The 15,265-nt window shown below is 37.7% G+C and overlaps 1 protein-coding gene across 1 annotated transcript in view; it reads right to left on the minus strand.

The window, feature by feature from the left end:
* Positions 1-5,998: 5,998 nt before the first annotated feature.
* The window catches only part of URB2 (URB2 ribosome biogenesis homolog), a 41,409-nt gene continuing 32,142 nt past the window's right edge, over positions 5,999-15,265 (minus strand). Inside the window, exon 10 of the mRNA XM_021000427.2 lies at positions 5,999-6,506. Coding sequence (XP_020856086.1) covers positions 6,309-6,506 — 198 coding nt within the window. The 3' untranslated portion in view covers positions 5,999-6,308. The remainder of the gene's footprint in view (positions 6,507-15,265) is intronic.

Genomic DNA, 15,265 nt, shown 5'->3' on the forward strand with positions numbered 1-15,265 from the left:
TGTAAAATGAGCTGGAGAAGGAAATGGCAAACCACGCCAGTATCTTCACCAAGAAAACCCTAAATGAGGTCATGGAGAGTCAGACGCGACTGAGACAACTGAAGAAGGGCAAGAGGTAATGAGGTCCTGACCTGAGAAAAAGGGCTTCCTCCTCTTCCTCCCTCCCCCCACCTCATCTTCCTTGACCTCTTGGCAGCATTTAAAACTATTGATTACCTTTCCCTCCTAGGTACACTGTCCTCTCTGGTTTTTGGGGACACTGCTTTCTCCTGACTCTTCTTCTAACTGTTCATTCTTAGTTTCCTTTCTTGGTTTTTCATCCATGCCTAACCTTGGGTGTCTCCCAAGACTCCACGCTCCTTTTTTCTTCCCTCTATATGATCTCTCTTGGTGATCTTATCAGCTCCCATCAGTTCAATTATCATCTCTATGCAGATGGTTCCCAGATCTATATATCCAGCCTTAGTTTCTCTCCTGATCTTCAGTGCCACAACTGTCTTATGGACATCTGAAAATGGATGAACCAGGAATCTTAAACTCAATATGTCCAAAATAGAAATTATCTTTCTTTCAAACCTCCCCCTCTTCCAAACTTCCTTGTATTCCACCATCCTCTCAACCACCCAGACTTGCAACCCTAGCATCATCCTCAATTTCTCACTCTCACGCATCCAAAATATCTATTATAATAATTATTATAATGTAAGTAACTATTGTCACTTACTGCCTTCACAACCCTGGACTTTCCCACTCACGGCCAAATCTCTGGTGTTCCCCTGAGACTGTAATCCCATCAACTAGCCTTTCATTGTGGCTATACCCAATCTCCCAATTCTCCCAATTACCCTTAACCTAGCCTAGCCCTCCATTGTCTTACCTCCCTATGGCCACTTCCCACCCTTAATCCTATCTAGGCTCCCTTCTCCCTCAGCCACTGGTCCAGGTCCCTGGCTTTCTATTACCTCACAGTCCTCCCCCACCTCCCCCACTACTTGGCCACTCCTAGATCCCTCCCACAGTCTTTCTGTATATAAGGTCCACCTTGTCTCCATTAAGATGCTTAGATTCTTAAAATCTAAGTCACTGTTGAGATTCTTATAATCTACCAATAGCTCACTAACATTGAGACTCCTTAAGAGCCTGCCCAATATGAAGGATGTTCTCATAAACCTTATCTTTGGCTGAAAGAAGGCTTGGGCAGGATCCCCGTGTTGTGATATTGGAGTCCCAGCACCCTTAAACCGCATCAGAGTGAACAATTTCAGTAGAATGATAAGATTAAAAAATTAGACTACAGAGAGCTTAGAACAGAATGAGAAGAAAGGGAAAGCACCTATTATAATTAGCTTTCTTTTTAAATCAAATTATATTTTTTCATTGGTCTGCATTCTCTCTTCCACTCCTCTTTATTTATTAATTGCCTATTATGTGCCAGGCACTGTGTTAAGCAGTGGGGATACAAAGAAAGGGAAAAGACTGTTCCTGTCCTCAAGGAGCTCACAAGCTAATGGGGGAGAAAACAAGTAAACAAATATGTACAAACAAGCTCTATGCAGAATAAATAGGAAATAAGCAACAGAGGGCAGACACTAGAATTCAGAGGGTTTGGGAAAAGCCTCTTGTAGAAGGTGGGATTTTAGTTAGGACTTGGAAAGCCAGGAGGTGGGGTTAAGGAGTGAGAGCATTCCAGGCAATGAGGGACAGCCAGAAGAAGTGCCCGGAGCCAAGATATGGAGTCTCTCACTCAAGGAACTTTATAGAGGCAGTGTCACTACACTGAAAGTGTGAGTGCATAGGGTGTAAGGTGTGAGAAGACTGGAACGGTTGGGGAGAAAGTAGGCTGTGAAGAGTTTTGAATACCAACAGAGAATTTTGGTTTTGATCCTGGAGGTAATAGGGAGCCACTGGGTCACACACCTAATAAATGTCTGAGGCAGGATTTAAACTCAAATCTTCCAGATTCCAAGTCCAACATTATCCATAGAACATAATTTCATATTTTAAAAAGAAAAAAAGCCAAGTGGCTGATATTTCTGAAAGGGTGAAAGAATTCTTGAAGTAGCTGCCTTTTAGCAATCACTGACCCAGAATCTGCTGCTTATCACACATGGCTATTGTTTGTTTCTTTGTTTTCATGATATCTTTTGTTTATTGATTGCCTACATTTCCCAATGATGGCAGCTAGGTGGCTCAATAGATAGTGAGCTGGGCCTGGAGTCAGGAAAACTCCTGAGTTCAAAAGACATTTACTAGCTGTGTGACAACGGGTAAGTCACTTAACCTTGTTTGTCTCAGTTTCCTCATCTGTAAAATGAACTGGAGAAGGAAATGGCAAGCCACTCCAGTATCTCTGCCAAGAAAACCCCAAATGGGGTCACAAAGAGCTGAACACAACTGAAAAAAGACACGTTTCCCAATTTATTCCTCTCTCCCTCTCCCAGAGAGCCTTTAGTTAAAAAAAAAAGAATAAAATAAAGAGAATAAAAATAGTTCAGACAGACTAATCAACATATCTACCAAGTCTGACATCTGATTCAGGTGTTTCTGATTTCCCCAGCTGCTAGTGCCTTTCCCTCAAATTACCTTGTACGTTTTGTATATATCTATATTATGTCCACGTTGTCTGTTTCAGATAGTTTATAAAGCCTTCAAGGCATATTAGTCTTTGTATCTCCAGTGCTTAGGACAGTGCTTGGCACAAAGTAGGCACTTAATAAATGCTTATTGATTGATGCTACATTTTGCAGCACCCCATCTCTGAAAAAAAAGAAAGACAGAGAGGTAGATGCATTTATAATTTCTTCTTTGGGGGCCAAGCTTTCTCATAATTTCACAGAATTCTTTTGCATGATTTGTTCTTTCCATTTACATTGCTATGGTCATTGTTTATATTTGTTTTCCTGGTCATGATTCCTTCACTTTAGCATCAGTTCAGATGAGTCTTCCCCATGCATCTCAGGAGCCATCATATTCATTATTTTTTGCAGTGCACCAATATTCTATTATACTGGTATACACACGTTGTTTTTCAAAGCAAATGCAAAATGTACTTTTCTTAAGTTTCTTTTGCCCACTACAGTTGCATTTCAAAGACTGCTTAACTGTTTTCTTTTAATTTCTCATTGTTGATGAATAATTCTTGATGATTCATACTGTGGTTCTTTAGTGAGCTGTCTTCTCCTGGATGCTAGCCTTTCCCCTTTGTCTTTCCCCTTCCTTCACTTTGCCTTTCACTTGGCCTTGTCTGTCCCAGGGATGGCTGGGCAGTGGAGAGACCTACAGCCAAGTGGGAGGCCCTTCTTGCTTTGCCCTCCCCTCTTGCCCCATTTAACAATTTTACAGTTGAGGAAACTGAGGGAGACAGCAGTTAAATGACTTTACCAGGGTCACACAAACTAATAAGTATCTGAAGTTGGATCTGAACTCAGATTGACTCCAGACCACCTAGCCTCAGATCTTAGGATATTGCCCCTGCACCAATAACATCAGTTAGTCATCAAATATTTAATAACTGTCTACTATATTCCAGGCACCGTGCTCTATACTGTGAATATAAAGAGAAAACTAAAATAGTCCTTGTCTTTACATCTTGTTGTGGGAGATACTAGTAGCTGAGTATATTAGGAAAGGCCTAGTGTAGGAGAGGGCATTTAAGTAGAGCTTGGAGGAAAACGAGAGATTCTAAGAATTGGAGGGGAGGTACTATTCTTACTACAGCTTTGGCCAAAAGCACAGACATGGGAGTGCCGTGTGAGGCAAGAACTAGGAACACAAGGCTAAGGCTGGACTAGACTGCATAGTATGTGAAAAGTAGAAATGTATAATGCTTGAAAAGGTAAGGTGGTACCATGTTGTAAAGGTCTTCACTCTATTTGACCCTAGAGGTAACAGGGAGCTATTGGATTTTACTGAGTAGGGGAATGACCTGGTCAGATCTGTGCTGTAGGGTTATCGCTCTGGCAGCTAGATGGAGGACAAACGGGAGAGGGGAGGGATTTGAGTTAAAGAAACCAACTGAGAAGCAATTACAATTGTCTAAGCAAGAGGTGATGAGAGAGAAGAGGATGAATCCAAGAAGTGGTATGTAAAGAGAATCAACAAGACTTGACAATTAAGAGGACAGGCAGCAACTTCACATACAAAATTTAAAATGTTCAAATATAAATTCTGGTTCATATTATATTTTAAAAAGGGGGAATTGGAGAGATTGTGAAAACAACTGTATTTCACCACATAATAGTTGCCACTGCATAATCATCATGCCCTGTTTTTTCAATCCAAAAATTGGTTTATAACTTTCATTGTGTAATCAAAGGTCGCATGGTATAATTCTGTTCCTCACTCTGCTTAGAAGGTAAACAGAGCAGCAGTGTATTCACAAGTAGCATATGGATACGCATTCATCTCTTTCAGATTGCAAGCCCTGAGCCTAGAATTCTCAGCACATGAGCATTGTCAGTATTCTATTTTAACATGCATTCACGAGTATTCTGTGCATCCTAATCTTGTACCAAAGACAGTTTAGTAATAAATGATTTTTAAGTAATACTGGCACAAAAAAAAAAGCTTCACATAATGGTTGTACCCTACTTTTTTGCAAAATGGTTGTCATAAAATCTGTGATGATTATGCAAATTTTGAATAATTTGAATAATTTTTGAAGAACATAGCAACAATTTCAACACCTTTACCCAAAAAGTATCTGGATAATGGTAATGTCCCACCACCGCTTTGGTCAGACCATTTTGTCTAGGTGACCGACTCAAGATTCATAATGCATGTTGCATATTTCCAGATCAAACCGAATATATGCTCAAATGGAAAGCAGAAAAAGTATTTCAATAATATTTTCAAGGTCAACAAGAAGTAACACAGAATATTTAAACATGGTGGAAAAACATTGCTAACTTTGCATCACTGCCATTTCAAAGTCACTGCCTTCCCCCCAAAATCTCTCCCTTTCTCTTCAATTGCCACCAACTTAACCCCTAAATCCAGAGAAACTCTAAATTGTTCTAACTTACTAGGAGACAGAACTAAAATCTCCTTTCCTTAATTCAAACAAACAAGGTTGAGGTAAAAGCTTTACCACTGAATCCTACCTCCCCACCAATAATCTTGCATTTATTTTGTGTATGTGCATATATGTGTATGTATATGCGCATATATATATGCGCATATACATACACATACATGCACACACATTTGCCTCTCCTTGAATGTAAGATCCTTGAAGGCAAGAATTGTCTCATTTTTGTCTTTATATTCCCAGTGCCCAGAACATAGTAGGTGCTTAATAAATGCTTGAAGACTAAGAAAAAAGAGAAACATGCAACAAAACAAGGCACAATGCTCAAAATGATAAGTTACATAGAAACAAAAAGGTTTCTCTGTTTAACCCTGTCTCAGAGCTTGACCAAACCTCTCTTTAGTCATATCCCAGACTGGGATAGAGAGGAGGGGAGAGAGAGAAGGGGTGACAGAAGTGTCCAGTGATGTCCCATCACAAAATATCCCATTCATCACTGTCTTAAGCCAGGCATAAACTGGCACTAAACACAAGACCATGATCAGGAAAAACTGAACCAGAAAAGGCCAAAAAAAAAATGTTAACCCTTTCACTAAATACAAAGTTCAACAAGAATACATAGGTGCAGCTCTCCAGGCCCTCTGCTCAGTGGACATACCCAGGGCAATAACAACAGCCCCCAAAAACAAAGAATGCCTCAAATCCAGAGTTATTCTCCCTCCTTGATATCAGCTGTTATGATTGCCCTTAAGGCATTTAGGTTAACCCCTTCTTCCAGGTCTCCAACACTAAGGGCTAAGAAACTATTGGGAATCATTAATGCCCCACACAGCCAAATCAGACCCTTAGGTCCCAAGGTTTGGGCAAAACAATGACAAGGACAGTCACAAAAGATGCTTCCTGGTAGACAACCTATCATAGTGAAAATTCTCACAGGAGAAGAAATAAACCTCACTCAAGAATCACATGTGAAAATGAGACTGAGTGCATGGAATGCTTTTTTATTTAGATAACAATGTTTTATATCCTATTTCCAAGATTCTTGGCTTTAGAATTAGCAGTAGAACTATGTATATAAAAATATAATACAAAAGTAACATATAGCTATATATACAGTAAGACATCGTATATAAAACCCAATGAGATTTTCCATTTATTTAAATTATAAAACTTAAAATTTTTTCTATCCTTTAAATAGAAGCTGCACTTAAATTTAGAAGCTCAATACAATTTTAAAGTATCAATAACAGCAATTTTATAAGGCTATTATAAAAATGCATTAAGCAGTATATTTTCCCTCCCCTCTGTTTTTATTCTTGTGATATTTGATATAGTCATTGTACAGTTCCTTAAAGACTTCTCTCACACCAGGCTGTAATGAGGTCCTTAGGAAATGGATGTCCCGTTCAATGCAGAGGTCCAGTATAAGGTAAATTCCCTCCTTCAGCAGGTTCTTCACAGCTGGATACAGAGTCACCTAGAAAGAGAAAAACTTCTTATTTTTCGAAGTAGAAAACTGTGGGAAAGTCAATGCAAAATAAAACCCATGTTTTAAAAGAAAACCATTATCTTCCCACAAATTGAGAAAATTTACTAAAGACAATATAATCTCAAGACAGTTTTGCAGACAGCTTAAATTGCTGAATTTTTTTAAAGGGGATGTAGATATGTTTAGAGATTTAGGCTGAGTCTTTTAAAAAGAACAAATAGAACAACCATCTGGAATTAATTTTCAGAGGTCTTGAACTGAGATCACAAAATGACTCTTAAATATTCGCCAGTGGCAAAAATTATCATAATTCCTAACAGTCAGAAGCACACTCATCTAAAATTTTCCACTTTGCCAATCACTACATAAGTTGTACTCTTTCAGTCAACTATGGTACCATTTAATAAACAATAGTACAAAATAATTAGTAATAAATTGCAAGGCAATTGCTGATTTGAGTAATACTTAATAGCCCAAGGGCTGTTGGTATACACACACAAAGTTCAACTGAGAAGGGGTGTGCATAATTAGGGTTACTTCTTTGGTCCCACTGTGAAAACAGGAGCTCAGAAACAGGCCCCTTGAATCCTAAAACAGAGCATTATAATTTATAAGCCTGGCAAAATGACTTAGCCTACTACAAAAGAAACGAACTTAGATCATTAATGACATTTTAAGCCATAAATGAAACTAGAAGACAAAAGGCAGGTGAAGCTAAACGGAAGGACAGCTCATAGGTTCACCCTGGACAAGTGAAAATAAGGACACTGGTAGAGTTGATCTTATTTGGCGTCTTCAAGTAATAAATGCCATTTCCTAGGAAACTTATTCATCTTGAATTGCAGCATTCATGATGAGCAAAAGGACACCATGAAGATAATTATAGTTTAGATACCTATATTTCTGTAGGATTAAGAAGTAAAGAAAGTCTATGAACTACTCAAAAAGACCCTCCAAAGTAAATCAACATATATTTTTATACCTGATGACTACAATACAAAGGACAAAAGGATAGTGAAAAAAAGTTGGAAAACATGCTACAAGATAAAGAAAAGGAAGAAACCAAAGGTTTACAGAGTACATGGATATTTTACACCTACATATAATGTGCTTTTTTCAAGAAGAGAGCTTGGAACTGCTGTACAAAGTAAGCACCAAATTCCATCTGAAAAACTACATCTTATATAGGAAACCACTAGCTCCTGATCAGACTTCTATCAAATCAGCCGTGTACAGTAAGATGATCAATTTGTTAGAAAAAAGGTCAAAGTCAATACCAACCTGGAATAATAAAAACAAGAAGCTACAAAATCAATTTTAACAGCTCCAACCTGCCCTATAATACAAACAAGCTATTGATACCAAAAAAGAAAAAAATGGATAAAGAAATCGACATCAAAATAGACTGTCGCTACTTCCTGAGGAAGTTTAAATCACCATTATCAGACAAAAAGGGCATAGAAATTGCTTCAGTCGCCAAATGCTTGGTCTTCTTGACAGATATATGACAGCTAAGAGCAATACTAGTTTAGAATATAAACTTATCTGTGAAATTCTCACAACAGAATGAGACCTGGTGGACAGTTGAAAAGGAGAGTAAGTTACATCAGATTATACCACAAACAGTTAAGAATGAATGTGGAAAAACAGTGAGAAATAAAATAGCGAGAAATAAAAAATATCTGCCAAGACTTCTAAAACAAATAATTTTTTCCATTACTGACAGTGGGACCCACTACATTTGATTTCTTTTTGACATTACAGTCCTCGATGTATAGAACCTAAAAGGACCAGTCAAGAAGGCAGAGTAGGGGGAAGCAGCTTAGCCCAGTTCCTTTCCTCCACCCACCACCATACACAACTACTCCAAGAAAGATATAAAAGGAACACTGAGGAAAGATAAGGAAATCTAAGAAAAGTCAGAGTGCGCTATCTTTCTAGCCCAAAATCACAAATTTGACCCACAAATCAGTGAACAGGGCAGAAACTGTGGAACAGAGGTGGGCAAGGATCAGACTGTCATGTAAAAGCAAACTGCATCAACAAATTTTTTTTAAAATAGGGGCAGCTAGGTGGCGCAGAGGATAGAGCACCGGCCCTGAAGTCAGGAGGACCTGAGTTCAAATCCGGCCTCAGACCAAACACTTGACACTTACTAGCTGTGTGACCCTGGGCAAGTCACTTAACCCCAATTGCCTAAAAAAAAAAATAATAAAATGAAATAAAATAAACTGCACACTTATCAAGGCATATCCACAATTAAGTCAGGCTCTTGTAATTTATATTCTACAATGGGCTTTCAGTTGCATGACTGAAAAGAGTGAAGAATAACACATCCCATTGTGGTTGTTAGCAAAACGCAAAAAATAAAAAAATCATTTGATAGCGCAAAAAGCTACCTTCTGTATTAAAGTCAACCAAGATTACTTTAAATAACAGAGGAAACTTTGATTAATAACCCTCTGTTTAATAATATCAAATGAGGCAATAAAACAATTACTGGGTATTATTTCCTTTTTTCCCCACCAGCTATACTGCTTTTGGACTTTTTGGGTTGTTTTTTTTTTTTATTTTTCCATCGTGTCTTCCTTCCCCAGGAAATTAATCATTAGAAAATCTCCTTACCCTGTAAGACTGAATCAGCCTTTGTACTCACATCTCCTAGGCTTCCTCTGCCCCTCTGACTGGACTCTCCAACTGGAGGGCAGGTCCAGAGGCCCCAAGGTCTCCATTTAAGGAAGAGGCTGATAAGCAGTCTTCTCTCCATTTCCTATCAGCTACACTGCTTCTGGACTTCTCTTTCACCCTCCCAAGCCAGTTACCTTTCCCCTGCTCCCCACAACACACCTTAAAGCTTCCTTTTGTATGTTGTCTTCTCCCATTGGACTGTAAGCTCTTTGAGGGGAAGGATTATCTTTCTTTTTATTTGTATTTGTATCTACAGTACTTAGCACAGTGCCTGGTATGTAGTAAGTGCTTAATAAATGTTTATTGACTGTTGACTAATTTGCAAAGTGCTGCATAAATATCATGTCCTTTAGCTCTCACAACAACCCTATGAGATAAATGAAATTATTATCCCCATTTTACAGATAAGGAAACTGGACTTGAAAGAGGTTAAATGACTTGCTCAGAGTCCCAAAGCTAATCCGTGTTGAAGGCAGGATTTAAATCTCAGTCTTTTGACTTCAAGTCAACACTCAATCCATTATGCCTGTGTACAAGATGTATTTGTGCTCAATGAAGTTTTTTGCCACTGTCAGGGAGAGATGTCCAGTGTAGAGTTCAAATAGAGGGGGGTTCCCCTGTAGCCCTTCCCTGTGGCTGATCAGGTCATCAAGATGCTATTTGTGGATGATTGTGCTGACTGCATTAATGCCCAGAACACTGCAACAGCTATAAATTAATTCCATAATCACTGAAGAATTCAGCCGAACCATCCATACGAAAAAAAAACCAAGTGGACGCAGAATGCCTGTTGTCCAGACTATGATATTCAGTTGGGAAGAAAGCCCACAGAGTCGGTCAATTAATAGATATATCCTGATCAGAAAGTAACATGTTGAACACGGAAAAAGAACTGGACTTAGAACTGATTATAAGGAGGCTAGACTGCCTCTGGGAAATTGTGTAAAGCTTCTGATGATACCAAGCCTCTTCCTTCAAAAGTAGCCTATCTTTTTTAAAACAGGGGTAACAGAAAGACTCAATATTATCAAAGGAGAATTATACATTAGGCATTAAGTATATCACTGAAGCGTTTAATGACTAGATGGGCCGGCCACTCACATATCAAGAGTTAGGGATAACTGATAGCAGTTCACATGCTGCACTGATACCCACCATCAAGAAACTTAGACAAAGGTCCCTAATAAGTTGGGTGAATCAGCTATATTGGATTTATGGGAGGACATGGATAAGAAGATATATGATCTGTAGTTCTGGCAGGACTACTCTTATCAGGGAGAGTATATTAGCCACTGAAATATCACATTATGCTGCATTCCATTAAAAAAATCATAAGATAAGCAGACCATATACCTTTTATAGCTATGGATAGGAGATGAATTTTCAACCAAAGGACAGGGGCAATTATAAAAAAAAGTTGATTAAATTAAATTGAAAAGCATGCATCAAAGGTAATCTTATGCTGATATCGGGTCATAACTGCAAATATATCTTCAGACTCTCAGTTTACTCTGCCCTGGAAATTCTAAATCAAAAGCAACAGGAAGCCATGCCCAATTCCATCTCAGTTCTGCCTAAAACCGTCTAAATTCACCGTCTAGAGATGGGACAAAGATGTGGCCTGATTTAGAGATGAAGTCTAATTACAAATATTAGGAAGCCCACACATGCTGGTCCTGGTTTAACCAGGTTTTTCCGTTTCTCTACCAACTTTCACCTGAACATGAAATAATAATGAATAGCACTTTTAAAAAGTGCTTTTACATACATTATCTCATATGACCCTGATAATAGTGAGGTAGGCAGTACAAGAATTATTATACTTATTTGACAATGAAACTGATGTTAAGTGGTATGCCTCTAGCTAAAACTCTGGGCTTCTAGCTTCCAGCGTAGTGCTCTTTCCGCTACACTATACTGAGATTTAACTGAAAGTTTAACTCCACAGCAGCCCAATCCAAAAACGAAGTGGAGCTGATGAAAAATGCCTGAAATGTGCTTCAAAATTAGAAAAGGCTTTTTTTTTTTTACCTTTGCATAACTGGAGTGCAGGTGAGTGCCTTGCACAGAGTAGTTTCTTTAAAAATTGGTTTGAATTGTTGTTGAATCACTGGACAAATAATGAAAAATCCATAAGTAGCTTGGAAATCCTTAGATTAAAAGAACTGTATAAATTATTTATTCTGCAGACTAATAATCTATAGCAGAAGCTATAAAGCTGAACTAGAGGGAAAGGAGTTGAAAGTGGCAATAATTTCACTATCTTGCCAACATTACTGCATGGAAGGATCATTAAAATTTTAATATTCTGTATGTCATGCGTTGCTGCTTCTCTGGACTGCACAGACTGCTGATTGATTCTCACCCCTACCAACTCTCCATCCCGAAAAAAATTTAAAGGAAAATTAAAGGAAAGATTTAAACAGCTGCAACTGCTGTCTTGTTTTTAATTACACTTATAAATGTTTTATGGTCTACATACATAGCAACACTCATCTGGAAAGATTTATGGTTCTCAAGCAGAAGACTCTAATGCATATGGAATTTTCTTCATTACTAAATTAAACAACAAATTAAAGCCCAAATGTGAAATGTGCTGCCAAGGGGATCTGAGAGCCTGAAGGCTTTGATAACTCCCAAGGCATTCTGGCAGCCTAGATAACAAATTGAGGAGTGCAAGTCAGAAATGAAGAATGAAGCCAAGAAATTGTAGGCTTCTCATGCAAAATATATCCCACAATAACAGTTAGCAACTCAAAGTTCAAAATTTTGCTTTTCTTCATTAAATTATCTAAGGTAACTAACTAGGTTTCATCATCTATAAAAAAGGAAGAAAAAATAGTAGCTTTCCTTGTAAAAGATGCTTGAGTATTAATGACTCAAGTACTTAAAAATATTTAGGGCTAAATAAATGCTAAAAAAGTAATTCTTGGTAAACTTTACTATGGCCCCAAATCTTATTGAAATAATAATTTTAAGAAATTGCTTATTTTCTTACCTGTTTTACAAGATGTAAAAATACAGTTTCAGTCATCATCTACAGCTGCCATTTCAATACCCCTCAAACCTAGTTCAAACATTCATATTGCAGTCATCCCATTTGCAAGGATGTACAGGGAGCCAGAAAATTGGGAATTAGGCAGAAGTTAGGTATTTTTAAAACAAGTTTTTATTTATATTTTCTCTTTCTTTCATCATCACAGTATTCCATATGTTCTTTCTCCTCTCCTTTCCCAAAAGCCATCCCATATGACAAATGCTATCTCCTACGGATGGGGGAAAAGTCAGCACAACTGATCAACACATTGAAAAAGTCTGAAAACACGTGCAACATGAACATTTGTGGACCTCCCACCTCCAAGAAGGGGCAGGGTAGGGATGTCTTCTCATACTTCTTCATTCCAGTCCTGCTTGACCTTTATAATTTTGTTAACAATTGCTTTTGATTATTTAGTGGGTCATTGTTCTTTCCATTTACATTGTTGTAGTCACATATTGTTTTCTTGGCTCTGCTTCCTTCACTCTGCATCAGTTCAGATAGATCTTTCCATGCTTTGTTGTATTTATCTCACATATTTTTTAAAGCATATTAACATTCCATTACATTCATGTACTAGTCTGTTTAAACATCTCCCAAACATTGAGCATCTACTTTGTTTTCTGTTTAACATTTTGAGAATTTGCTCTTGAATGATATTGTCTGATGGTTTTCTTTCTGTGTTCTGTTTTTGCTCTGATTGAGGTATTAGGACTATATTTGTCCCATAAAATGATTCTGTAGGGTGCTTCCTTTTTCAAATTTTGAGAATGATTTGTGAAGTACAAGTACAAACTCTTCTTTAAAAGCTGAACAGAATTCTACCATGAATCCATCAGGATCAGGAGCTCTTTTTTGTGAGCTGCAGCACAGATTTCTTTTTTTTAAATACCTAGTCAGATACTGCTACACTACCTAGCTTCATCTTTCCAAAGGTCACTTCCACTTCTTCACATTGCATATTAATAATGAATGATAAAAATATGGTAGCTTTCATTTTTGATGATTAAAAAAGATCACTACATAATCAGTGGTAGTTCAGTTCAATTTAACATCTATTTGTTATCCTCCTTCCACTTTCCTCTATAAACGCTCTAAGGATGATTAATCAGGTCCTTCAGCCAAGTCATTTGTATCTTCGTTTTCTCCTCCACTGCTTTTAGCTATTTCGTGAGTTGATACTGCTCATGCTCTTTGATCATGTAATATTTGTAACATGTAAACATTTGTAACTGTAATATTTTGCAAATAAGCTTATGTTCTAGACTGCTATTGCCTTTGGTTACCATGACTTACTGTCTTGACAAAGATCAAGTGTATGCTGGCTAATGTATTTCCTGAGATCTGTTCACCTTCTCACAGCTGCAACTTTTTTTCCTAGTTTCATAGGTTGTTGTGAGAATAAAATGAGTTAATACATGTAAAGTGCTTTAACAAACCCATAAAGGGCAATACAAATGTTAGTTAATTCTATCACTATTACTACTCATTTCAACATAGGACTGTCAATATGGATGTGGTTTAATTAGGTTATTGGACAAAGTTCATATTTAGAATAGCAGCAGTTAAATTAATGTCTATACACAGTATAAAATACTAGCACCCTTTTTTAACACTCTTCCACCAGGATCAAGGAAGCAAAAAATGAATGCCTGGGACAGAAGGAATATTTCGTATTTTTATACATTTCATGGCTTGACACGGTAAAGCAATCTATCATTTAGGGGCCAATCTGATGGTGATGATCTCCAAAATGAACTTGTCTAGTCCTCAGACAGCAGGAAGAAGCTATCATTAGGACTATACCTGAAGCCTTTCCAAATTGGTACAACCCTTCAAATCTATGCTTTGCTGGTATAGCCCTGGAAAACACAGGGTCACCTCCAAGCCACGATGGAGTATTAGAAAAAGACTTTGGTAGAAATTTGCCATTATCTACTAATAAAGGCCAGGCTATTTAGCTCGGCATTAAATACCCTAACCCACTTTTTCAGCATTTTCTTCCACTATCTCCCTTCATAGACCCTGTATCTCATATAAATAGACTGTTGTGTTAATCAAAGCATATCTCAGGTATTCCTGCCTCCATCCATGCTTTTGTTCACATTCTTCCCTCTGCTTAGAATAAATGCTTGTTCACATCCCTGGAGATAAGAAAAAGTATCTCTCTCCAGTGTGCGAAGAAGAAAGGGGCTCTGGGTATGGAACACTGCATATACTGTCACACTAGGTTGGTTTGTTTTGCCAAATTGCTTTTTTTTTGGGGGGGGTGGTTACCAAAAATGTCTCATTAAGGGAAAGGATAAATTCTGAATTCAAGGTGATGCAAAGCAAAATAATAATAATAATAATAAAACAAAAAAGCAAAACAAAAAGAATAAATACTTGTTAATTGACAAAATGTCTTTTCCCCATCCCTGTCCCCTAGTTTCACCTCCTCAAGCTCTACCTCTCCTTCAAGACCCAGATGAGATCAAGTCTTCTGTGATCTGCCCAACAAGAATAATGCCCAGCTAACAATAACGATGATGGTAACGATGATGATACATTCACATTTACATAGTTCTTTAAAGGTTTGCCAAGCTCTTAGCACAACCGCAGGAGGCAAGTAATGTAAGAATTGTTATCCACATTTTACAGATGAGGAAAATGAGGCTCAATAAATTTAAGTGACTTGCCCATGGATACATAGTAACTGACAAAGGTGGGAATTATTTGTAACTTCAAGTCTAATCCTCTATCTACTATACCAAGTTACCTTTCTTAAAGCAGCCTAATCGCATTAGCTTTTTTGGCTGTCACATCATACCACGTTGTTGCCCCATATTGAGCCAACAAACCAATAAAACACTAGATATTTTTCAGACAAACTGCTGTCTAGTCCCATTTCCTCATCATGTACTTGTGAAGCTGGTTTTTAGAAACTAATTGTAAGGATTTACAATTATCACTATTAAATTTTATCTTATCAGGTCTGACTCAATATTCTAACCAATCAGGATGTCTTAGTGATTCTCTCTCT

Source organism: Phascolarctos cinereus, unplaced genomic scaffold (genome assembly GCF_003287225.1).
Source record: "Phascolarctos cinereus isolate Bilbo 61053 unplaced genomic scaffold, phaCin_HiC Scaffold_5;HRSCAF=322, whole genome shotgun sequence".
NCBI classification, from domain to species: Eukaryota; Metazoa; Chordata; class Mammalia; order Diprotodontia; family Phascolarctidae; genus Phascolarctos; species Phascolarctos cinereus.